At 56.9% G+C, this 23,964-nt stretch overlaps 2 protein-coding genes and 2 long non-coding RNA genes across 19 annotated transcripts in view; 2 read left to right on the top strand and 2 right to left on the bottom strand.

Moving 5' to 3' along the window:
* Positions 1-21,289, top strand: part of KIFC3 (kinesin family member C3) — a 35,896-nt gene extending 14,607 nt beyond the window's left edge. For 8 of the 13 annotated variants that reach the window (XM_082438185.1, XM_082438182.1, XM_082438177.1 and 5 more), the window contains 16 exons: positions 8,525-8,590; positions 9,064-9,207; positions 9,338-9,577; positions 10,103-10,276; positions 10,791-10,938; positions 11,021-11,151; positions 12,584-12,695; positions 13,971-14,152; positions 15,218-15,322; positions 17,447-17,577; positions 18,082-18,205; positions 18,452-18,581; positions 18,686-18,915; positions 19,302-19,436; positions 19,889-19,997; positions 20,704-21,289. In XM_082438185.1, coding sequence (XP_082294311.1) covers positions 8,525-8,590; positions 9,064-9,207; positions 9,338-9,577; positions 10,103-10,276; positions 10,791-10,938; positions 11,021-11,151; positions 12,584-12,695; positions 13,971-14,152; positions 15,218-15,322; positions 17,447-17,577; positions 18,082-18,205; positions 18,452-18,581; positions 18,686-18,915; positions 19,302-19,436; positions 19,889-19,997; positions 20,704-20,729 — 2,187 coding nt within the window. In that variant the 3' untranslated portion in view covers positions 20,730-21,289. Of the gene's footprint in view, positions 1-8,524; positions 8,591-9,063; positions 9,208-9,337; positions 9,578-10,102; positions 10,277-10,790; positions 10,939-11,020; positions 11,152-12,583; positions 12,696-13,970; positions 14,153-15,217; positions 15,323-17,446; positions 17,578-18,081; positions 18,206-18,451; positions 18,582-18,685; positions 18,916-19,301; positions 19,437-19,888; positions 19,998-20,476; positions 20,506-20,703 lie in introns of all 13 variants that reach the window. The other 5 variants (XM_082438184.1, XM_082438187.1, XM_082438181.1 and 2 more) reach the window with 2 other exon arrangements.
* On the bottom strand, positions 11,675-12,574 carry LOC309648913. Its single transcript, XR_014256856.1, has 2 exons — positions 11,899-12,574; positions 11,675-11,801 (listed from the first exon to the last, which is right to left on the bottom strand). It is a non-coding gene; the product is annotated as an uncharacterized lncRNA (long non-coding RNA).
* Positions 21,290-21,465: 176 nt separating the features above from the next.
* On the top strand, positions 21,466-22,298 carry LOC309648912. The gene is made up of 2 exons (XR_014256855.1): positions 21,466-21,595; positions 22,034-22,298. It is a non-coding gene; the product is annotated as an uncharacterized lncRNA (long non-coding RNA).
* KATNB1 (katanin regulatory subunit B1) overlaps positions 22,261-23,964 on the bottom strand; it is a 70,519-nt gene continuing 68,815 nt past the window's right edge. For all 4 annotated transcript variants that reach the window (XM_082438190.1, XM_082438193.1, XM_082438191.1 and 1 more), the window contains 5 exons: positions 23,729-23,878; positions 23,461-23,537; positions 23,308-23,382; positions 22,956-23,072; positions 22,261-22,611 (listed from right to left, as the gene is read on the bottom strand). In XM_082438190.1, the coding sequence (XP_082294316.1) occupies positions 22,479-22,611; positions 22,956-23,072; positions 23,308-23,382; positions 23,461-23,537; positions 23,729-23,878 (552 nt within the window). In that variant the 3' untranslated portion in view covers positions 22,261-22,478. The remainder of the gene's footprint in view (positions 22,612-22,955; positions 23,073-23,307; positions 23,383-23,460; positions 23,538-23,728; positions 23,879-23,964) is intronic.

Here is a 23,964-nt window from a genome sequence, read left to right as displayed (position 1 = left end):
CTCCTTGGGGCATCCCTAGTGCCCTGTGTCTCCCTCTGTACAGTGACCCCACTGTTTGCTGCCTCTGGGCCTGTCTGCCCCACTAATGGGAGCTCCTCATGGCAGGTGTGACACACCAGCTTTGTATCACTGTTGCCTCCTGCGGTGCCCGCCTGTCTTTCTGCCTCAGATGTCTGCTGAGTGCCTGGTATGTATGGGCACCCAGCTGAGCAGTGGGGATGCCCAGGTGGACAGGCACGCCCTGGCCTGCGGAGGCTGCAGTCTAGGGGAGGACAGACGTTTGTTACATGCACTTATGAAAGTTGGAAGAGTAACAAGGGCTCTGCAGGCGGGTACACACACAGGGAATGAGGGTTTCTACCACGCGCCTTTGTCGGGGAGATCAGGACCTGTAGGGGAGGTCGGGGGCAGCCTCCCTGAGAAAGCGGCTCTGGAGCTGAGGTCTGGCACAGAGCAGGGGAAGTGCATTCATTCTGAGCTGAGGGAACAGTCAGTGCAAAGGGACCGTGGCAGGGGGAGCAGGATGAGTATCAGGGCGAACCAAGGCTTGTGTAGCTGGAACGTGGCATGAGGTGCTGCCCCATGGGGCTGTGGGGCTGGTCTAGGGCCCTCCCTGCAGGACACATGTCTGACCTGTGGCAAGAGGTCTTCCTTCCCTGACTTTCCTTGGTTTAGTTTGTCCGGGCACTTCACTTTTGAAACAAGTTTTGTTTTTTAAAGAACTTGACTGAGATATAATTCACATACATAAAACTCACCCCTTTAAAGTGTAGAATTTACGGCCTTAAGTATATTGGTGATGCGGCCATCACCACTATCTAATTTTAGAACATTTTTATCACCCTACAAAGACCTATTGTCACTCCCCATATGCCCCTCCCCCCCAACCCTTGGCAACCACTGCTCTGCTTTTTTTTTTTTCGTTTGTATAGATTTATCTTTTCTGAACGTTGCATATAAATTAAATAACAATATATGGTCTTTTGTGACTTTAAACAAATTTTTAAGAAACATTTTTTCTTTTAATTAGCAAAATTGACTTACTTTTTAGAGGGGAAGTTGCAGGTCAAGCATCTCAGCCTTTTTGGTGTCCTTGAGTGCCAGCTCTCCAGATATGCCTGACCCCTCCCTGCCCCCCAACCCCCACGCCTCTGGATGATTTGGAGAATTCAGAATGGTTCCTGGTCTTTGCTCATATTTTATTCCTGAACTTTCTGACTGCCAGGTCTTTTCTGAAAAATGTCTCAGGAGATGTACCTGAAGCTCCAGGTCTCTGAGCCACTCTTTGGAGAGTCTGACTCTGTAGAGCTGTGGCCAACCACTTGGGCCTAGAGCTGGGTTCAAATCCTGACTTTGGCACTACTCATTAGCTGTGTGACCTTGGACTAGTTATTACTGCTCTGCAGCTCAGTTTCCTCATCTGTAAAATGGACATAATAACAGTACCTGGTGAGATGACCCAGTATTATTGGTGTCGCCACTGCCACCACCGCCAGTCATCGTTACCAGGAATGGTGTTGGATTTGAAATCATGTGAGTAGGGTTCTAGCCCTGGCTGTGCAGCTGTAGCAAGTCACTTCCTCTCTGAGCCTTCATTTACCAGTCTCTACACTGGGTCAAATAGATGTTGCTTCGTGGTTATTGGGCAGCTCAATTATGGGACTGGACAGGAAAATGGATGGTAAACTGTAAAGTGCTGTGCCTTGTGAGGTGTCACTTCTGTGTGCTCTGGTCTCCTGTCAGCCTCACTGTGGTTTGACACAGATTGATCTTTCTGGTCTTCTATACGTTGCTCTGCAGGGGTTCCAATCCTAGGTCCAATCCTAGGGTCACCACTTAGTGGTCAGGTGACCTTGAACAAGTTGCCTAACCATGACTTAATCTCTTGGAACCTCAGTTTTTCTTGCTGTAAAATGGCGATAATAATAGTATGTACCTAACAGGATTGGGGGGTTCAAAGTGATGATCTTATGATGCCCCACTGGCAAAGCTGACTCAGCAACTGGGGCTGCCATTGTCCCTGTTGGAACCTGGGCTTGTGAGAGCTTCAGGAGTCTTTTCAGGCCTCCCCTTGGATGTGGCAGATGGAGATGTTTATATTTTCTGGGAGCTCACTGTGTGCCTTGTGGGGAGCACTCGGGTCAAAGGTCCTCAGTCCTGGGGCACCCAGCAGCCCCAGGCCACGTGCTGGTGGCCTTGAGCTCCCCTGTCCTCTGTGGATGTCCCTGGAGCAGTGGCCTTCACGCTTCCAAGGCTCCTACCATCGTTACACACACCCAGACTGCACCCCTCCTCCTATTGCCCCCACACCTCAACATAGAACCTTACATTGTGAGCAGAAACCACAGGCTGGAAGACTAGATCTAGCCCTCAAATGTGCCTTGTTTGTTTGACCTGCTTTTTTCTTTTTTTTTTTTTCAACCACTTTAAAAATTGTGGTAGAATTCACATAACATAAAATTTACCATCTTAAGCATTTTTAAGTGTATAGTTCAGGGTATTAATGTATCACATAATTGTACAACCGTCACCACCATCCGTCTCCAGAACTCTTTTCATCCTGCAAAACTGAAACTCTGTCCCCATTGAACACTAACTCTTCATCACCTCAGCTGCTAGCAACCACCATTCTACTGTCTCTATGAATTTAGCTATTCTAGGTATTACACATAAGTGGAATCACAGTATTTGTCTTTCTGTGTCTGGCTTATTTCACTTAGCATAATGCTCTCCAAGTTCATTCATGTTGTTGCAAATGGCAGGATTTCCTTTTTTAAGGCAGACTAACATTCCATTGTATGGCTAGACCGCACTTAGCTTATCCATTCATCCATAAATGGACACTTGGGTTGCTCCCACATTTTAGCTGTTATGAATAATACTGCTATGAACATGGGTGTGCAGATATCTCTTTGAGACCCTGCTTTCAATAACTTTGGGTATATGCCCAGAACTGGAATTCCTGGATCATATGGAAGTTCTATTTAAAATTTTTTGAGGAATCTACCACATTGTTTTCTACACTGGGTGCACCATTTTATATTCTCACTAGTAGGGCACAAAGGTTCCAGTTTCTCCATATCCTTACCAATACTTGTTATTTTCTGAGTTGCCTTTTTTGTTTTTTTAAATAATAGCCATCCTAATGGGTATGGAGTGGTATCTCATTATGGCTTTGATTAGCATTTCCCTAATGATTAGTGATATTGCACATCTGGGAGTGCTAATTGGCCGTGTGTATATAATCTTTGGAGAAATGTCTGTTCAAGTCCTTTGCCCATTTTGAATTGGGTTCTTATGTTGTTGTTGAGTTGTAGGAGTTCTTTATATATTCTGAATATTAGCCCCTTATCAGATATGTGATTTACAGATAGTTTCTCCCACTCTGTGGGTTGCCTTTACACTCCGTTGACAGTCTTTTGATGCACAAAAATTTTTTTGATGAAGTCCAACTTACCTATTTTTCCTTCTATTGCCTGTACTTTTGACATCAAGAAATCATTGCCAAATCTAATGTCATGAAGCTTTTCCCTTATGTTTTCTTCTAAGAGGTTTATAGTTTTAGCTTATATGTTTCAGTCTTTGATCCATTTTGATCCATTCTTTTGCATGTGGATATCCAGTTTTCCCAGCACCATTTGTTGAAAAGACTGTCCTTTCCTCATTGAAAATCTTGGCACCACTGTCAAAAATCAATTGATCATATACATGAGGGTTTATAACTGGGCTCTCTCCCCTACTCCGTTGGTCCATATGTCTGTCTTTATGCCAGTACCACACTGTTTTGATTACTGTAGCTTTGTAGTAAGTTTTGATATCAGGAAGTGCGAGTCCTACAACTTTGTTCTTCTTTTTCAAGATTGTTTTGGCTGTTTGGCTTTTGAGATTTCATATGAATTTTAGGATGGATGCTAATATTTCTGCAAAAAATGTCATTGGGATTTAGATAGAGATTGTATTGAATCTGTAGATTGCTTTGGGCAGTATTGACATCTTAACAATACTGTTTCCAGACTATGAATGCAGGCTGTGTTTCCATTTACTGGTATCATCTTTAATTTCTTACAGCAACATTTTGTAGTTTTCAGTGTACAAGTCTTTTGTCTCCTTGGTTAAGTTTATTCCTACATGTTTTATTCTTTCTGATGCTATTTTAAGCGGAATTACTGTCTTAATTTCCTTTTTGGACTGTTCAGCGTTAGTGCATAGAAACGCAACTGATTTTTACATGCTATATCCCGCAACTTTGCTGAATTTATTAGTTCCAACTGTCCTGATTGTATGATCAAATTAGTTGCCACCATTTAAATCTTAGTTAAGTTCATATAAAAATCTCAACTTCCTTTTTTTTGTCATAAAATACTGGAAGTTGTGGCACCTCTGGGCTGACATTCCCACATGGCATGTGCTGCCTGGAGCCCATTAGCAGCTCCTGCCTTTGGCAGAAGTGAGCATCCTTCAGCACACCCCAGCCTCCACCACCTCTGCTCCCCCACGCCCTGCCTGACCGCTCTCTCACAGACCCTGCTTCTCCTGGCCCCTCATGCATTCAGCACTCTTTCTACATGTGTTTACTGAGCGCCTACTATATGCCAGGTATCGTTCTAGGCACTGGGGGTCCAGCACTGATACAACAAATATCCCTATCTTCACGGACTTTCATTCTAGTAATAGACTTATTACATGCTGGGCCTTGTCCTAAGCACTTTACATATGTTACTCATGTAATCTCACTTAATCCTCCAGACCTCCTCAGTGAGGTAGCCTCATTCTACTGCTAAGGAAATGGAGAGGCACGGTGGAGTTGAGACATGTCCAAGGTTGTCTGGCAAGGTAGGGTGATGTCTGTATTAGAAACCCTGGCAGTCTGGCCTGAGAGTCCATGTTCCCAAAGCCCCTTGGTGGCAGAAGGACTCAAATGTGAAAACTCAGCAGTGGAGGCAGGTGGGATGGATGGAGCCAGTCGGGCCTGGTCAGTGGTCATGTAGGTAGGTAACCAGGAGTCAGGTCTCCCGGGAGGGGGAGTGGGTTGGGGACAGGATGGGGTGCTTCCCGGGGCTGCCCCTTAGGCCTCTGGGCTGTGTTTCCTTGGGACCGTCTGGATCCCAGGCCCTCTCATCTTCCCAGCTCAGCAATGCCTTGGTCTTGCCACTGGGAGAGCCCTCCGTTCCTCAGAAGACAGCCGATGATGGAGGGCCAGGCTTGGTGGGAGGTTGGGGGCTAATCGGCAGGTTGTCTGTGTCGAGAGGAGCAGACAGCTGGGAAAACACAGAGTGGCACAGGGCAGCCGCACCCTCCGCTGAGCCCGCTTCTGCTGGGAGATGTAACTGTGGATTTGCATCAGGTCAGCAGACAGGCCCCAGCTCCCTCTCCCTCAAGGCTCCCTGCACCAGGCTTGTGGCTCAGTTTCTCAGGATGACTAGGAGCCCGAGCCCGGGGAGGGCTGTGGCACAAACCCAGCCTGGTCCCTTCTCAGCCCTGGGGTCGACCTTGTGCTGTCCGGGGGCCATCACAGCAGCCGGTCAGGAGCCTGCCTGCCCCTCTGGCCTGGCTCTTTGCACTCAGGAGTGAGTGTGCTGCCCCCTCGCCATCACTTCTGTGTTCACTGAGTGTCTCTGGTGTGCTGGGCACCTCCCGAAGAGCTGATGGAGAAGGTCCCCCCCAACCCCGACCCCTTGCGTACAGATGCAGGCACCGTCGCTGACTCAGAGCTGTACTGGGTGGGTGAAGGGCGCGCCTGCAGGGGCCCCCTCCGCAGAAGGCCCTGCTCTCTGGTCAGGTTCACTCTCAGTTCCCCGTCTCTGCTCCGAGCCCTCCTCCCGTACTTGGTTTTGTCTCCGTCTCCTGCGCTCACTGTTTTCCCTGACCCTGAGAGACTCGCCTGTTCTACCTCCCAGGCTGGGAGAAGTCTGCTGTCTCCCCTGCAGACCCTCCCGAAGCCGACCCCCCGGGGGTGGAGGGCAAGGGTCCCACTCCTGGGCAGCACGCCTCCTTAGTTCCCAGCCCCCAGTGGAGCTGGCCGGCCGGGGCGCAGGCACCGCGCACCACGGGGTGGTTTGTGCCTGACCGGACACCCTGCGGTGTCAGTGGGCCGTGCTCCTCCACTGCCCGAGACTAGCCAGGAGATGATGAGTGCCTGACATTTCTGACAAAAGGGGTCTTTTACAGCCTCTTCCTCATCCCTCCACCCCGCCCCCAGCCTGCCTCATGGGGCAGCCGCCTCCTTTTGGGGCACCCCTCAGAGATTCCAGACAGAGGCCAGGAGCACCCAGCGTTCCGATTGTGATGTAAGAAGAGAACAGGAACTGGGCTGCAGGCAGGTGTCAGGCAGGCATCCTGACTCCCAGGTAAACACTGGGAAACCCCACTTTCACTGCATCGGGTCTGAGTGCCAGTGGCGTTGGGGACAAGCGAGGTCCGAGCCCACCCAGCCTGGTGCCGAGGAAGCAGCCTGTCTGGGGCACCAGCTCCGTGCAAGTGGATCTTCCTGGGGTGATTTCTGAGGGAGGGGAGGCAGGAGGGGAACCCCAACCTTTCAAAAGGAGGTAGATTCCACCTATTTCAGGGTAGGGGGAGTGCAGGAGGAATATATATTGAGACTTAAAAATTACTGCAAATCGAAAAGAATTTGTCAAACATCATTCCGTGGTCCAGAGCCCTCTACCTTTTTGTATTGCATATGCGATTTTGTTTTTGGATTTTTCTTTGACTTAATATGTTGAGGAGCTTTTCCCCACATCATTTAAAACTCCTGATAAACATGAGTGTAACGACTACACGGTAGTCTATGAGTGCATATACTGTAATCCACCTAACCATTCCCTAATGTTGGGCATTCAGGTTATTCCCAATTTCATGACTAAGGAATGAAAGGCTGCCTTATTCAAACTGTCCCTCACTCCCCTCCAGGGCGAAGGAACTGAGGCTCTGTGTACCAGGCTTTTAACAGAAGGGTGTATTGGAGCGGGCAGAGAAATGGCATGGGCTTTGCTGCCTGGCCTGGTCCATGCCCAGCACATTGCTAGGAAGGAATGTGCTGGTGGAGGTGACAGAGGTGACCTTCTCGGGTTCAGCCCTTAAGTCACCTGCTTGTCCACCAGGAGGCCTTGGTCTCCTTGGGTCTCCCAACCCCTCTCTGGGTCTTGTGTTCTTGGAATCCGCCTCCCTAACTACGAGTGAGCAGCGCTGGTGTCACAGGCCTTTTCCTTGGAGGTGGGGTCGCGCCCATGGCCCGCTTCCTCCCCCAACTTGCTCAGAAAAGCAGAGGCTGACTTGTGGTCCAGCCGCCTTCTCCAGCGCCAGAAGACGGTTGGCTCTGAGCTCGTGCTGCGCACAGACTGTTGATGACATCTCAGCCATAGGTAGCGGGGAGATTTTACACACCCCGAAAATCCCAATGTCTGTCCTCTCTTGAAAGGTCAGAAGTTTGGTGACACTGGGCCTGTGTCCCCCCCCCCCCCCACCCCAGTTGCAGTCCTCTGTCTCCTTCAGGTGGATCTTGGGCATCTAGTCCTGCACTGCCCCTCACCTGTCTTACTTGGCTGGTGGCCCCTGTAGGCGGTGGGCTTTGTCTCCTGATGTTTAGTAACAAGAGCCCAATGCTTGTGCAAACCACACCTCCTTATCCCCCAGAGAGGGAGTCTGACTCCCATTGTACCTTTTCCAAGGTTCCGTGCGATCAGCACAGAATGTTCTGCAAGAAAAAGCTCAAACAGGCTCTGACGAACACTGGTGCCAAAGTCTTTGTCTGCATTTTGGGTTATTTCCCCGGGGGAGAGTTTCCTGGAGGTGGGCTGATGTGGAACCAGGGTCTAGGCCTGCGGGGAGGGCAGCCAGCCATCCTGGGATCCTGGTCTCTTGGGGCTGGTTTCCCCTCCCTGGGCTCTGGTTGAACCAGGTCACCCTTGCCTCCTGATGGGGTGCACACCCCTTCTCTTTCTAACAGCCTCCACTGGCCATAGCTCTCCGGCAAGGCAGACTGGGAGCTGGGGTGGAGGCAGGTCCCAGATGTGCCCTGGTCACTGGCAGGCCCATCTCCACAGACAGACTCACCAGGAACCACTCAAAGTAGAAAATTCTAGGGGCTGGTCAAGGACCGATCCAGGTTTTGTAGTGCCTGGAGTTTATACACTTTGGAGGCCCTTTAAAGAAAAAAGAATGTTAAATGACAAATGCAGAAGTAGGTTCAGGCCTGGGTAGGGGCCTGTGCAAGGCAGGCGTCCTGAGGGTCAGCCTCCTGAGTCCCCCGGCGAGCTGCCCCTGGCGTGGGCCCAGGCTGGCACAGGGGTCGCCTCGGCTGCACTCGCTCCCCGGACTCTCCTGTAAGCCCAGACTGGCTGGTCCTGTGACGGGAGAGGGTGCTGAGAGCTGTCAGGACCAGGCCAGGTGCCTTGCACCTAGAGTCCCAGGTGTGGCCTGATGCTTGAGCACAGGGAGGACTGGGGCTCTGGGTTTGGGCGAGAGGCCTGGGTGTGGGCTGGAGGAGAGAATCCAGGCTCAGTGTGCCCCGGCTTTGTGCTGGCAGGTGGAACACCTGAAGCAGAAGCTCATAAGCCAGGCCCAGGAAGTGAGCCGCCTTCGATCGGAGCTGGTGAGCCCGACCATGCCATCCTAACGGGACGGGGCTGGGGGGGGATGCTCCCCATGTACTTATCACCACTCACTGTGCCCACGAGGTGGTGTGACCCGTAACAGGAGGGAGGTTAATTCGTATTTGCTGATGTAAAGTAGGAGTGTGAACTCTGTGTATAAATATGACTTTCCTTGTTACTTTCACACTCAGGAAAATGGAATGAAAGGGGTGGGGTGCAGCCGGGAGCAGTTCCTGTCTCACCACCCTCCTCCATCTCTTCCTCTCCTCTGCCTTTGTCTTTATCGTCTCTGGAGCCCCTCCTCTCTTCTCTCCATCCATCACTGGCCTTTCTTTCTCTTTTCTCCTTCTCTCTGTCTCCCCACCTCTCCCCTCTCCCCTGCCCCTGCACTGTCTCTGCCTCCCCGCTCCGTCCTTCCCCCTGATCTGCCCTCGCCACATGCCCCCGCCCCCCGGGCTCTGGCTCTCTGCAGGGAGGCACCGACTTGGAGAAGCACCGGGACCTGCTGATGGTGGAGAATGAGCGACTGAGGCAGGAGATGCGGCGCTGCGAGGCCGAGCTGCAGGAGCTGCGGGCCAAGCCGGCGGCGCCCTGCACAGGCTGCGAGCACAGCCAGGTGGGCCCAGGGCCAGGGTGGTCCCGGGGCGCTCGATTCCCAACGGTCACCCCACTTCCTCACGCTGACTCCTGCCCACTGGTCTCACACCTGTCCCGGCCCCCGCGCCTCCGCGGCCGTCTGTCTGCAGGAGAGCGCCCAGCTCCGCGACAAGCTGTCCCAGCTACAGCTGGAGGTGGCGGAGAACAAAGGCTTGCTGTCAGAGCTGAACCTGGAGGTGCAGCAGAAGACTGACCGGCTGGCCGAGGTGGAGCTGCGCCTCAAGGACTGCCTGGCCGAGAAGGCGCAGGAGGAGGAGCGGCTCAGCCGGCGCCTGCGTGACAGCCACGAGACCATCGCCAGCCTGCGGGCCCAGTCGCCGCCCGTCAAGGTGAGCCTTGACCGCATGCACCACATGTGGTGCCCCGTGCGCACCTGGACCACGCCTCAACTCTGGTCCCTGGAGCCCAGGATGGGCTGGATGTAGGAGGGGCTTGTCTTGGTGAATAAGTAGGTGCGGGGGGTTGAAGGAATCCTTCCAGATCTGCTCTCAGCCTGGCCCCTTCCCCTTCTTGCTGTCCAGGGCCAGGCCATGTAGGCATCCAGCAACTGATGCTTGAGGTGCCCGCTGTGTGCCAGGCATGGACGTGATGCATCGCTAGATTCTGCCCTCGTCTTTGCCCTTCTTGTCTGCTCTGGGCCCAGTCTTGGGCCACAGCCAGGCTCCTAGTGGGCTCATTAAGATGAGAAGATTCCAGGAGGCCCTTGCAGCTTTCTGGAAAGCCCAGACCTCGGGGCTCCTCTAGTTTATTCTGCAGGCCGTTGGTGGGATGTTCCTGAGGGTCCCCCCAGGGTCCCAGGGTAAGGTCAAGGCCCCCACGCACCTCCATGCACCCACCCCTCTCTCCCCTTACAGTATGTCATGAAGACGGTGGAGGTGGAGTCGTCCAAGACCAGGCAGGCCCTCAGTGAGACCCAGGCCCGGAACCAGCACCTGCAGGAGCAGGTGGCCATGCAGCGGCAGGTGCTGAAGGAGATGGAGCAACAGCTGCAGAGCTCGCATCAGCTGACCGCGCAGCTCCGGGCGCAGGTGTGCATGTCTGTCGGGGCAGCGTGTGCACCCCGGGCCCCAGCGCCGGAGACCGCCGGCCTCTGGCACGGTGCAGCGGCTGCGCACTTGGGGTTCGACAGACCTGGGTTTCAGTCCCTCCTCTCCCCGCTGGCCGTGTGACCAAGGGCAGGTTTCTGTTTCCTCATCTGTAAAATGATCTGATCGCAGAACCCACCTCCCAGTGGGGCTTGACCTAATCACAGGATTCGCTCAGGGCCCGGCACACACGCTCTTGGAAGGGTGCCCTAGTCAGTATCATAACAAATGCTTTCCCCTGCTCTCCTGGGGCCTGTGGCTTGGGACCTGTGTTATGTGCCGGGACCCAGGTTGGTGCTGGGCTGATGCCGGGAAGTAGCTGCACGGAGCTCCCAGCCCTTTCAGGGAGAGAGACGGCCGTCCTACCCCACCTGTGTGTGTGTTCACGTGTGCAAGGCTTGAGGGGCGGGGCTTCTCTGCGTGGCGCACGGCACTAAGCTTCTGGCCCTGGCCTCAGATCGCCATGTACGAGTCGGAGCTGGAGCGGGCACACGGGCAGATGCTGGAGGAGATGCAGTCCCTGGAGGAGGACAAGAACCGGGCCATCGAGGAGGCCTTTGCCAGAGCCCAGGTGGAGATGAAGGCTGTGCACGAGAACCTGGCAGGTGAGCCGTCCAGCCGGGCTCTAGCCTGCCCCACGCCACCGCCCTTCACCCCGTCTGCCTCTCACCCCTTGTGTCTCCATAGGTGTCCGGACCAACCTGCTGACGCTGCAGCCAGCGCTGCGGACCCTGACCAACGACTACAATGGGCTCAAGCGTCAGGTGCGCGGCTTCCCGCTGCTGCTGCAGGAGGCCCTCAAGAGCGTCAAGGCCGAGGTGAGTGCAGCCCATGGGGGGGCGGGGCTGGGAGAAGCCTTGGAGCCCCTGGGCAGACGCAGCAGCCACCCAGCGCGCCCTTCCCAAACTCAGACAAAGCCCCCAGATGGCAGCTGTGTGTGGATTCCAGCGAAGGAGCTGGAAAAAAAGTGAGACTCTCCACAGACCCCCTATGGGGGACCCCAACTTAAGGCCAAGGACTGGCTGTATTTGATGCTTATGACACCCCAGGCCAGGCCCCTTTGCTGAGAAGACTCCTTGGACTATTTCCCAAGAAACCCTCCACATACACCCCTTCACAAGCCACCCCTCCCAAGAGGCAGGGGGCCCTCCGCCTGAAAAACAGTTTGAAAAATGTTTCAAAAAACATTTCAAAAAATGTTTTTCAAATGTTTCAAAAAACATTTGAAAACCAGTCTGGTCAAGAGCAGGTATTTGGGTATAAACCAAACACGTCACATATATCTTTATATCCCATACGTGCTATGCATATCTTTGTATCTCAAACATGCTACACGTATCCTTAGATCTGTTAGGTTTAATTTTTTTAAGCTGTACTTGTGCAGTATGAGAATAGCCAGTGTCTCTTAAGTGCCTCCTACGTGCTGAGCCTTTTATAGCCGTCGGTTCCTTGAATCTGTATGACAGCTCTGCAGGGTAGAGAGACATGTATTTTGGGAATCGAAAATAGTTCTTCTCCTTTAAAAAATTATGTCAATAATACACGGACATGTTGAAAGTACACACCTCACAGAAGGGCATTCAGATGAAAAGGAAAGGCCTCTCTCTGCCACCCAGACTGCTCCCCAAAGGAGGCCTGTCTCCCAGCATTTCCCCCGAAGGGTGTTCTGAGCATGATGAAAACTGTTGACATATATGTACATGGACACGCACTTCCCTTTCACCCAATAAAGGGGAGCAGGTGTACTTGTGGCTTGCATCTTGTTTCTTTTCCTTATGAAATGTAACTTGGAGATCTTTACCTACCAGCTCCTACAAATCCATGAGTTAGATGTTGTTATCCCCATTTTACAGATGAGAAAATTGAGGCTTGAATACATTGAGCCAGTTGCTTCTGGTCCCCCAGGTCCTCAGGGTAGAGCTGGGATTTGGGTCCAGCTGAATCATGTAGTCAAGTGCTGGTGCTGTGGAGTGAGGGCTGAGTCCTGGCTCTTTACTCATCAGCAGGACAACCTTGAGATTGGCTTAGCCTCTCTAGTGCTCAGTTTCTTCCTCTGTAAGATGGGCCTGTTCACAGTACCTACCCAGAGGGGTTATTGGGAAGATGTGACGTGTGACAGCGCATGTCAGGTACTTAGTCCAGGGCAGGAGGCAGTGAGCAGACTGTTGTGGGGACGGGGAGGGGGCAAGCAGCCGAGCAAGCAAGGCGGGTGGAGCTGGCCCCCTGACGGTGCTGCGCATCCCCCACTAGATCGGCCAGGCCATCGACGAGGTCAACAGCAACAACCAGGAGCTGCTGCGCAAGTACCGCCGGGAGCTGCAGCTGCGCAAGAAGTGCCACAATGAGCTTGTGCGGCTGAAAGGTAACCGCTGGGCGGGCTGGGGGGTGCCTGGCAGAGGGGGCCCTGACCTGCCTCGGAAGTGATCCTGTCCTTCCCCATGGCCCCCAGCACCACTCCTTGGAGCTGTGCCCTGTCATCGAGGAGCTATTGTAATTCCCTCTTTGCAGATAAGGAAACCGAGGCACAGAGACGTCACAGGGAATTTGCTCAAAACTGCATGGCTAGTGAATGGTCCACCTTGGATCTGTTCAACTCTGAAACCTTTGCCCAATGCCTATGGCAGGCTACCAGGTGGCGGAGGGGTAGGGTATTGAAGCATCGGGTGGTTGGTGGCTAGAATGCCACTTATTCTGATCTAGGGCCTGGTCAAGCTTGAGACACTACCCATTCACGGCACAGAGGTCTATGGAGCACCTGCTCTGTGCCAAGTGCCGTTCCAGACACTGAGCATATGGCTTTGGGCGCCATACTTATGGCTTTGGTGCTTACTTCAGCAGGGGGCGAGCACACAGTGATCATTAATCACTCAGAGAACCCCATCACTACCCTTTACCCAGGCTGGGGAGGGGCTCTGAGAGCCCCTGGGTATCTGACAGTTGAGGGTGTCGAGGGGGCTTCCCGTAGGAGGTAAAACCAGGGCTGAGGCCTGGACTGTGAGGTGGAGTGGGCAGGTGAAGGGAAGGTGGGGCCATGCTAGACGTGATGGGGAGTTTTCTCTTCATTCCAGGAACTCTGGGATCCCACCCAAAGGCTTGAAGCAAGGGGGTGGCATGATCAGATCTGTGCGTCAGACACCCCTGGGGCTGCCCTGTTGCCTGTGCCCATCTCCTGCCTGGTCCTTTCTGCCCATCTGATTCCCAAGCCCTGTCCTGGCATTCACTGTGCCCTTCTAGAGTGATAGAATAAGCCCCTTGGCTTGCTGAGATCCAAGCCCCTCGTTGTGTACGTGAGGAAACTGTTGAAGTCCAGGTGTGTAAAGAGTTGTCCATTTTGGTATCCCACCCAAACTGGGTGCAGTGTCTGAGCCCCACAACTGACCTTTCCTCCATGTCCCCAAGGTGAGGCTCCTACCGTCAACTGGTTTGCTCAGCAAGAAAATGTATTGATACGTTAATTTATACTATAGCGTGAGTGACTGATAAAATCGTTGTGGGCCACCTTGCCCTTGGGGGCCTTACTTAGAAGGCAGGGGGCTCTTGAGCCACTAGCCTGCTCTGGACGCCAATGGACACCAGTGTGGAGGCAGTCTGGTCTTGAACTGGTCTGTACCCTTCTCTCTTCCCCCACCCAATCCAGGGAACATCCGGGTGATTGCCCGTGTCCGGCCAGTCACCAGAGAGGATGGGGAAGGACCTGAGGCGACCAATGCTGTGACCTTTGATCCCGACGACGACTCCATCATTCACTTGCTGCACAGAGGAAAGCCCGTCTCCTTTGAGCTGGACAAGGTCTTCTCCCCGAAAGCCTCACAGCAGGACGTGAGTGTGGCCCTGCGGGGAGAGGGACAGAGAACAGTGGAGGGAGGGGGAGACAGACTCACCTCACCTGCAGAGGGAGAGATGTTGGGAGCTGGACAAAAATAAGTATAAGGGAGAGCAGACAGGATGGAGAAGCCCAGTGCTCCACGGTCCCTCTCTCTTCACCTCTGGAGGAGAGAAGAGGGTGGGAAGGTAAACTGAGGGCTTTGGAAGCCTCTACTAGGAAGGGCAGATCCATGCACAGCCTATGGCACCCACGTGGCCCCACCCATCCTCACAGCCACACCCACTCAGGCCCATCCCACCCATGTGACCCCTCCTACCCTCATAGCCACACCCACTAACATGGCCTCTCCCACTCACGTGGTTCCCCTCCCATACTCAGCCACACCCACTCTCACAGCCCCTCCCAGTCATGTGGCCCCGCCCATCCACAGGACCCTGGCTTGCATGGAGGCAGGCCCCTCCAGCCAGGAGCACCTCCTCTATCAGTCCCATGGGTCTTCCTAGGGACTCCCATGCTGCCCCCCAGGCCTCAGGGAGGAGCCCTCAGCCTGTGCGAGCCATGTGTTCTCAGCATCCACTCTTCCCTCATCTCTGCCAGGGCCAACCCGGGAGGCCTGTTTTGCCTGTGCCCTCCTGTCCCCATGCTGGGTTTTATCTTTGCCCCTGTCCTTTGTTGCTGGCTGGCAGGCAGGCAGGCCAGCCGGCCCGTGGAGGTGCCAGGCACATGCTTCCTCGGCCTTCATTTGCTGACCCACCTTGAGGGAGGGAGAAGCTGGGGGAGGGCTCCTGAGTTCCTGGGCTGGGCGGCCCCTTCCTCAGGTGCTGGTGGGCAGTAATTACTGCCCTGACTTCCCTTCAGTCTTTCGGCAATGAGGTTGCCCACTAACACCTAGTGTAAGTGACTTATTAGTCACAAATTCCTCCACAGTGAGCTGGTTGCCCACGATAACAGGTGCCGTATTAGGGGAGGGGAGCAGTCAGGGGGAGGTGGCTGGTGGGGGGCCCTGGACCCAGCAGCCTTGGCAGCCCTTCATCCTCCATCCCACGTCCCCTCTGCAGGTGTTCCAGGAGGTGCAGGCCCTGATCACCTCCTGCATCGACGGCTTCAACGTCTGCATCTTCGCCTACGGCCAGACGGGTGCTGGCAAGACATACACGATGGAGGTGGGTACCCACTGGGTGGGGCAGGGATGCAGAGTGAAGACCAACCCCTTGCTGCCATTGACGGGGGCTCCCCTCATTGGTCTCGAGGTTCTGCGTGGGGTGTGTTTTGCCTCACTTGGTCTTCATAACCACCTTGGAGCAGAGCCCATAGTTATCCGTGTTAGCCCTGAGGCACCAGGCCTGCAGAGGGGGCGCCTTGCCCAAGCACACCTGCATGGTGCCAGTAGGTATGGGGGAGGGGAGGGTGTGCTGACAACCACCTCTGGCCTCAGAGGGGTCTCGGCCTGGGCTCAGAGTCCAGGGCAGATCGCTGTGACGTCTCTCAGGATTGGCTTTCATTTCACCCACACACATTTATTGGGCTCCTGTTGTATGGCTGCCATGCTGGGCCCTGGGAGTGTCAGGATGAATGAGGGGGGATCTCGGCCCTCAAGGAGATACCTGGGCAGTGGGAGAGACTGGCCAGTGAAGGTTGTCGTGGGGCACCTAGCTCTTCTTTTAATATTTTATTTATTTATTTATTTGGCCGTGTCAGGTCTTAGTTGCAGCAGGCGGGCTCCTTAGTCGTGGCAAGTGTGCTTTGTTGCGGCTCGCCAACCCCTGAATTGTGGCATGCGAAAAAGTTGTGACGTGCGTGTGGGATCTATTTCCCTGACCAGGGATCGAACCCGGGCCCCCTGCACTGGGAGCGTGGAGTCTTAAACCACTGCGCCACCAGGGAAGTCCCGGGTGCCCAGCTCTTACCTGCAGCTCCCAGGGCCTCATCTCCCTGCCTGTGCCATGCTCCCCTCTATGGGATGTGGCTGGGAGTGGGGGGGGTTGAGAGGAGGAAGAAACTTGACTGTAGATAAAAATGGAGCCATTTCCCTGGCTCTTGAGGGGTTATTGTGGGATTCTCCAGGTAGGGGAGGGGGGCGGGTCTCCTGCTGTCCCAAATAGGGGCGCGAGAGGGCCCTGCTGGCCCAGGCTGTTAGGCACCCTTTGGGAAGGCTGTCATGGTGGTCCTTTCTCCCCCAATCTGGACCTTCTTTTCTCTCAGTTCTGGGATTGGCAAAACGGGTTAGTAGGGGGCAGGCCAAGCGAGATGGGAGGTGAAAGGCGTGGGGTGTGTGCAGCACCTTCTAGGCTCCCAGCTCTGTCTTGGGTGCTTAGAGTTGACCACCAGGGGCCTCCATCCTCCAATACATCCCTGCTGAGCCCCACTGTGCATCAGGCACCGTGCCTGGGGCCTGGGGCACAGCCGTGGCCAGGGTGCCTGACCCCACAGAGCCAGCCCACCAGTGGGGAGACAGCAGTGCACGCGGCAAATCAGGATGTGTCCTGTCAGGTGCTAGGGAGAAAAATTCGGCCAGGTATGAGGAACCAACAGTGAGGGAGGGATCGGGCATTTGGAGGGAGAGGAAGCCTCCCTGAGGAGGTGACTTTGGTGCAGACACCTAAGCCAGTCACGGAGAGAATGGGGAAGAGCACTCCAGGCAGAGGGAACAGCAGGGCTGAGACCACGAATCTGGAGCGTGCTGGGGAGGACACTGAGGCCTGGCAAGGAGGCCCCAGTGGCAGAAGTGAAGTGAGGGTGGGAGGTGCCATAAGGGAGGCCCAGGTGAGGACTCCAGATGTCTTTCTAGAAAGGCCAGCCAGCCCATCCGGCCCCAGTTCACTTGCCAGCTCTGCCTGTGCCTCCCCTGCATTACCCACAGAGCCTGGCTCATGGCCTACCTGACAATAAGCCCCTCACTGTCATACATTCATACATGTCATACGTTCCCGGTGCCCCCTCCCAGGTGGCCCACCAGGGCCAGGTATCCATCAGCAGCCCGTGTGTGCAGGCCTGGGCCAGGCGCTTCACCTGGTACTCCGCTTTAAGTCTCAGGCCCAATCCTGGCAGGGTGGTGCCGTTTTAAAAGCAGGGAAACTGAGGCCCAAGGGGGTGAAGTTGCTTGTAGCTGGTGGAGGGCATTTTGGGGGGCAAACCGGCATGCAGATGGGGAGCTTCAGTCAGGGAGGCTGGCCTGTGAGGGGTAGCCAGAGCAGGTGGGGACCACAGATACCATGTGCGCATCTGCACGGGCCAGCCCATGTGGTGGGGGGAGGCCTGGCTCACCGGAGCCTTGATTCTGCCCGCAGGGGACCCTTGAGAACCCAGGCATCAACCAGCGGGCCCTGCAGCTGCTCTTCTCCGAGGTGCAGGAGAAGGCGTCTGACTGGGAGTACACCATCACCGTCAGCGCGGCCGAGATCTACAACGAGGTCCTCAGGTGAGGGGCCCTCAGGCGGAAGGCCCTCGAGTGGGAGCCCCTCAGGTGGGAGCTGAATGTCCTGACTCAGCCCAGGGGATTCACTGGTCCCAGGCCCCTCCCCCACGCTAGCAGGCAGGAGGAGGAGGGCTGTCTGAGCCCACCTGGGACACCCAGGCGAAGGGACTCCTTTTCCCCTTGAAGTGTCCTCACCCTACCTGCAGGCTGCACCAGGTGGTGAAGAGTGAGAGTGGGGTCTTGGGAGGACCTGCCCACAGGGGCTCGGTGCATCGTGGGGGCAGGAGTAGCAGCACCCCAGGACTTTGGGGGAACATTCCATCTCTGCCCTTCAGCAGACTGAGCGCAGAGGGGGAGCAGGGGGAGGGGGAGGGGCTTAGCCCCATGGTCCAGGAAGGCTTCCAGAAGTGTGATGGTTGGGGGAACGTTCCAGGCTGGGGGTGGGTGGGTGCAGTGCAAGCAGAGGGCAGACTGCGAGGAGGGAGTGACCGTCCTTCCTGCTCTCAGGGACCTGCTGGGGCAGGAGCCCCAGGAGAAACTGGAGATCCGGCTGTGTCCCGACGGCAGCGGGCAGCTGTACGTGCCAGGGCTGACGGAGTTCCAGGTGCAGAGCGTGGAGGACATCAACAAGGTGTGGGGCTGCGGGGGGCCTGGGGTGGGGAAAGGCTGGGGAGACTCTGCCCACAGCAGAGCTGCCCCGGAAGACAGAATGGGGGTCGGATGCAGGCTCTGCCAGGTCCCCAGGCCTCTCTGAGCCTGTTTCCTCCCCTGGACGAGGCAGAGGGTGCCGCCCCCTCACAGGGGTACTCAGGGACAGTTGATTCTGAAGACCCCACTCCAAACCCTGTGCCTCTCTCTGCCCTCCCCCGGGCCCCAGGTGTTCGAGTTCGGCCACACCAACCGCACCACGGAGTTCACCAACCTGAACGAGCACAGCTCGCGCTCGCATGCCCTGCTCATAGTGACAGTGCACGGCGTGGACGGCAGCACCGGTCTCCGCACCACGGGTGAGTGAGGGCCCCAGCCGCCTGGCCTGAGCCACCCCCGTTCCCCCACCCCCACCCCCGCCTCTCCCGGGGCAGCCTTGACCTGCCCAGCACCCTCCCCGCAGGGAAGCTGAACCTGGTGGACTTGGCCGGCTCGGAGCGCGTGGGCAAGTCGGGGGCTGAGGGCAGCCGCCTGCGGGAGGCACAGCACATCAACAAGTCGCTGTCGGCCCTGGGGGACGTCATTGCTGCCCTGCGTTCCCGCCAGGGCCACGTGCCCTTCCGCAACTCCAAGCTCACCTACCTGCTGCAGGACTCGCTCAGCGGGGACAGCAAGACCCTCATGGTGGTGCAGGTGAGGGCCCCAGACGGGCCGGATGGTGTGAGCATTAGCGTGTAGGGGCTTAACCATCTCCAAGAACAGGGACCCCCACCTTCCCCTGCGGCCCAGGTACCATCCCAGGCTGTGCAGGGAAGAGCCTCCTGTCATCAGCGGCTCCGAAGTCAGTGACATGCGGCCCCCTTCCCCCGCAGCCTCCCCACAGACCTGGCCACGTGCACCGTGTGCCTGGCAAGTTCCTCCATTTCTGCCACCTTGGTTGCCCTCCTGCTCCCCTCCCTCTCAGTCTTGTCCAGGGAGCCTTCTAGAGTCCCCTAGTTGTGGGCTCCCTTTGGTGCCCATTCCAGTTCTGCGAGGGCAGCCGGCCAGCTGGGTGGGGAGTGAGCTCTCATGTCCCCTAGGTGTCCCCCGTGGAGAAGAACACCAGTGAGACGCTTTATTCCCTCAAGTTTGCTGAGAGGGTGCGCTCCGTGGAGCTGGGGCCCGGGTCCCGCAGGGCAGAGCTCGGGTCCTGGTCCAGCCAGGAGCATCTAGAGGTACGGGGACCACCAGAGGCTCTGCCTCAGGCCAGTACTGGGTCATAGACGTCCCGGTCATGGGCAGGAGGGAGGGTTTGGAGGGGAGGACAGTGTGGAGTGGTGGAGGAGGGGAAGATGCCAGAGGGGGTGGAGCCAGAACTTGAACCCAAACCCAGTAGCCTCTTTAGTCCAGGTGTTCTTTCTCGGCCTCAGAAGTACCTGTGGGGGTCATCAGCTGGTCGGAGGTGGGGCGGGGGCAGGTGCAGGCGGGCACACAGGCGCTCAGTAGTAACTAGTTCACTTCTTTACGTATGCTATCTCACACCCTCCCCACCATGGTTATTCTATCATCATCATGTTCATCTTGCAGAGGAGGAAATGGTTTCAGGTGGCTGGGGAGGGGAAACGTGTGGGGTAGGGGGCAGACCCAGGGCAGCAGGCCCCACCCACCTGCCCTTCTCTGCCCACAGTGGGAACCAGCTTGCCAGACGCCACAGCCCTCAGCACGAGCCCACTCGGCCCCTGGCTCTGGGACCACTAGCCGCCCAGGGTCCATCAGGAGGAAGCTGCAGCCCTCGGGTGAGTCTTTAGGGAGTGGGCCAGGCTGCCCTTATCTGAATGGGCTTTTTCTTTTCTTTCCTTTTTTTAAGTTTATAAAACTTCTCCAGAACCTGTTTCACAACCTTCCCTGGCCCTGGGAAGTAGCCAGGGCAGATAGTGCTGGGTCCAGCCCTCTGGGCTCCTAGCAGGGCTGCTGACATGAGGCCCAGGACACAATCCTCTGATCCTCTGAGGCTGGGCTGGCTGGGCTCATGCAAGACACACCGTCCAAGGCAGGCCTTGGCTCCCGGGGGGTAGAAAGGACGAGGCTCACCTGTCCCAGGCGAGGAGTGAGCCAGGCCACAGGACTAGAATATGGGGCTCCAGCCCACAGCTTGGCCCACTCACAGAAGGGCCTGGCGAGTGTTTGAATCTAAAGGGAGAGGGGTCAGCAGGGTCCTGGGGGGTCCTGGCCCAAGGTGGGCCCACCGGTGAGACACCTGTTGCTTTGATTTCAGCCTGACGGCTGGGGCTGCAAAGTCTCCAGGTGAGTGTCGGGCCCGCAGCCCAGGGCTGCCCGCCCAGCCGCCTGGCCTCCTCGGGTTGCAGGGCTGTGCCGGGAAGCTGGCTGCTCAGGGCGGGGTCTGGGGTTCGCTGCCTGCTGCCTGTGTGCTTCTGCAGCTCCCTCCTGCTCTGGGACAGAGGTTGACAATCCTGGTGCTGACGAACCCTCCCCCTCCCACAGGGAAGTCGAGGCCGTTGCCTGTGTGATGGACATGCCCACTCTGCCGGACCAGGGACTGGGTCCTGACGCCTGTTCCTGCTGCAGCGCCTGGAGCCCACAAGGCAGAGGCCAGAGTGGAGGCTCCTCGTTCGCCCGTCTCCCCTCAGAGATAAGAAACACGTTCAGAAAGAAATGGTGTCTCGGCTGTGGCTCTGGGCACAGGTGGCACGGGCTGGCCCAACCCTCCCCAGCCTGCAGGGCCCCTCCCTAGTGGGTGGGCTGAGGAGCCCCCAGAAGGCACAGGAACAGTGGGAACTGGGCGGTTGGTGGGCGGCCCTGCCCCACTCTTCTCTGGCTCCCAGGGGGTAGAGCGTCTCACTGGGCGTGTATGCAGTGTTCCTAGGTGTACACAGGAGCGCGGGCCGGGCTGTATTTATGGCCGGCAGGAGGCCAGTGGGTGGGGATCTTGCTGCTCCCCCTCATCTGCCTGGCACCAGGCTACCTCCTTGCCCACTGGCCTCTTGACATTTTCCTCCCTCTGAAATCCTATTTAAGAACTTTTGGAAGCTTAGCCATTTTTACGTATTAAAATAACCTTTTTACACAAGCATTGTCTGGAAGAGCTGGTCTCGTGAACCCCTGGTCAGATCGCAGGGAGCAAGCAGGGCATAGGCACGTGCCATTGGCTCCCCACTGCTGGCTGGTCACCAAGTCAGGATCATGTTTTTCTGAACATTCCTGACTAGGAGGGGCCGCCTCCCCCCCGCCCCCATCCTTACAGTGCTGTCACCTCCATCTTATAGATGGGAAACTCAGGCTCTCCAAAGGCTTGCCAAAAACCCAGCCGGAGTGGGCCCTGCTCCACCGCCTGCCCTCTGCCCTGGCCTTGCCCCCTTAAGTGAACTGGCCACAGGTGAGTGCCCCACCCCCGCTGCTCCCCACCACGGGGGTTGTGCTGGCCTGCACCCCGTCCCAGCCTTGGGGAAACATGGGCAGGGCTCAGTGAGGCCCTCCCACCAAACTGGGGCGGAACCTGCCTCAGGAGCATAAGGGACGACCACTGGGTCAGGGGAGATGTTCTGGCCAGCCAGCACTGGGGGCTCCTGCAGGGAGTGAAAGCTGTTTGTTTGGAGGATGGGGCAGCTGCTCGTCTGGTCCTATACCTGGAGGCCTCCTGGGGGGATGGGGGAGGGTGGTGGGCCCTGGGTCAGCCTGGTGGTGGCCATGCCTGCAAGGCTGGGGTCCTGGCCCCCTGCAGTGTACACCTGCTGGCCTTGGAGGCATCCACAGGACAGCTGGGAGTGTGGCTGAGACAGAGGGAATGAGCCCAATCCTCACCTGTTTCTCCTAGCCGTGAAAGGGGGAGTTGCTGGGTCCCTCTTCTCCCCAGAACAAGTCTGAACTTACCCCTTCCCGCCGGCCCATCGCTCTGCTGCCCCCTGCTGGCCACGCTGCCTGGTGCACCGCCTCTGGGTCTTGGAGAAGGAGTGGTCTCATCTCTGAAGAGCCAGGCAGGCAATATGGGGCCCAGGAGAGCCTTGTGGCCAGAGGCTGCACCTCCCAGCAAGGAAAGCAGGGAATAGTTACAAATTTAATAAAATTCACCTTATAAATTACAGCAGCAGCCCCAGGGCTTGGTTCGCTGCCCCAGGAAGCAGGAGTCGGACAAAGCTGGGCAACTGTTGCTGGAGAGAAGTTGTCAGAGTTTAGGGCTGTGGAGGTGGCCGGTGGGCGCACAGGGAACAGGAGTGGGGGGCCGAGGCCAGGCCTGAGGGTGCCACCACTCTCTGGGCTCCTCAGTCCAAACTGGCCATGAGCAGGTGCAGCTCGCGGAAGGCACTGCCGTGGCGGCCGCTCAAGCCCGACTTGCTCTTGACGAGGCCACTGATGCTCCTGAGCTGCTTGTAGCAGACCCGGCACTTGTGCAGCCTGCGGGCAGAGGGGCCACGCCTGAGGTGGCTGGCTGGCACGGTCACCATTACCCCCACCCAGCCCCGGAGCCTTTCCTGTACAAATCGCTCCGGCCCTCCTCCCGGAGGAAGGCTGAGGCCCAGAGTGCAGGACCCACTGAGGCTGGGCCAGGGCGCAGGGCAGAGCCAGGCCATGGGGGAACCAAGGCTCTGGCAACCCTACCCCGTGCCCTGAGCCACCGTCCCAGGCACAATGACCTCTATAAGCTGTTTCAGCAGGGCCACCAACAAGCAGGCTGGGCCCCCAGGCCTGTGCTCTCGCTTGACATGGCACCCCTGCCACACACGCCGCTGGCTCCTCACCTCTCCTCCCGGCTGATGTCCACACCCACGGTGGGCGGGGCTGCCAGGATGTCTGTGATCAGGGGCAGAAACCGCTGCAGGATCAGCTTCAGAGAGGTGCAGCCTGTCTGGACATAGCTTCAGAGGCAGGGGGATGGATGGAGTCACAAATAGAAAGACAGAGAGCAAGGTACACAGAGCCAAAGGGGCAGAGACAGGATCAGAGAGGCAGCATGGGCTTGTTTTCGCTCTGGCCTCTCAAATTTGGAGGGCACAGCAATGCTGCACAGCCACCTCACAAGGGCGCCGGCCCTGGGGGTCTTTCCCATGGTCCCTCCCTGCTGGGAGGCAGGTGCGGCTTCCCCACCCGTACCTCTCGTACTTGCTCTGCAGAAGCTTCTCAATCTGTGGCAGGACGGTGGTGCATAGGTCCAGCTTCCACAGGGAGCTGGGGAGAGGGCCAGGGACATGTGCCCTCAGTGCCCGGCCCTGCCCACTCCCCCCACCGCCCGCCATAGCCACTTACGCTTTCTGGTTGACGATGTTAAGGAGGTCCACTACCACGGAGAGGTCACTGATGGCCACGGCCGAGTCCACCGACGTCTGGGCAAACAGAGCACCCGTCAGAGGGGACCAGGGACTGAGTGGCCCTGCCTGGGTGTGGTGTGATGATGGGGTTTATTGCGGGCTGTTCATCAGACTGCTCGGTGCGGTGACAGGGGCCGCCTAGCTCCCCCTGTGCCCCTCGGGTGGCCCTCTTCTCAACCCCAAACCCGGGCAGAGGTGGCACTTGCCTTGATGTCACCCGTGGTCCACACGGCCCGCACAGTGTCCAGGTTCTTGTGGCGGCTGGTGAGCACGACACACATGGTGTCATGGCCTTTGCGGATCTGTGACATGGCATCCTCGTCGACCAGCTCCGCCTGCTGGGGGATCTTCACGGCCTGCATGGGACGGGTGCCCTGATGCTGGCAGCCAAGTTCTGCCCTCACCCCACAGGCCTCCACCCGCCCTCAGCCTGGGCCCCCCA

Source organism: Balaenoptera physalus, assembly GCF_965194825.1.
Source record: "Balaenoptera physalus genome assembly, chromosome: 19".
Lineage (NCBI taxonomy): Eukaryota > Metazoa > Chordata > Mammalia > Artiodactyla > Balaenopteridae > Balaenoptera > Balaenoptera physalus.
The sequence above is the reverse complement of the archived record's forward strand: the minus strand, read 5'-3'. Positions and strand labels throughout refer to the sequence as shown.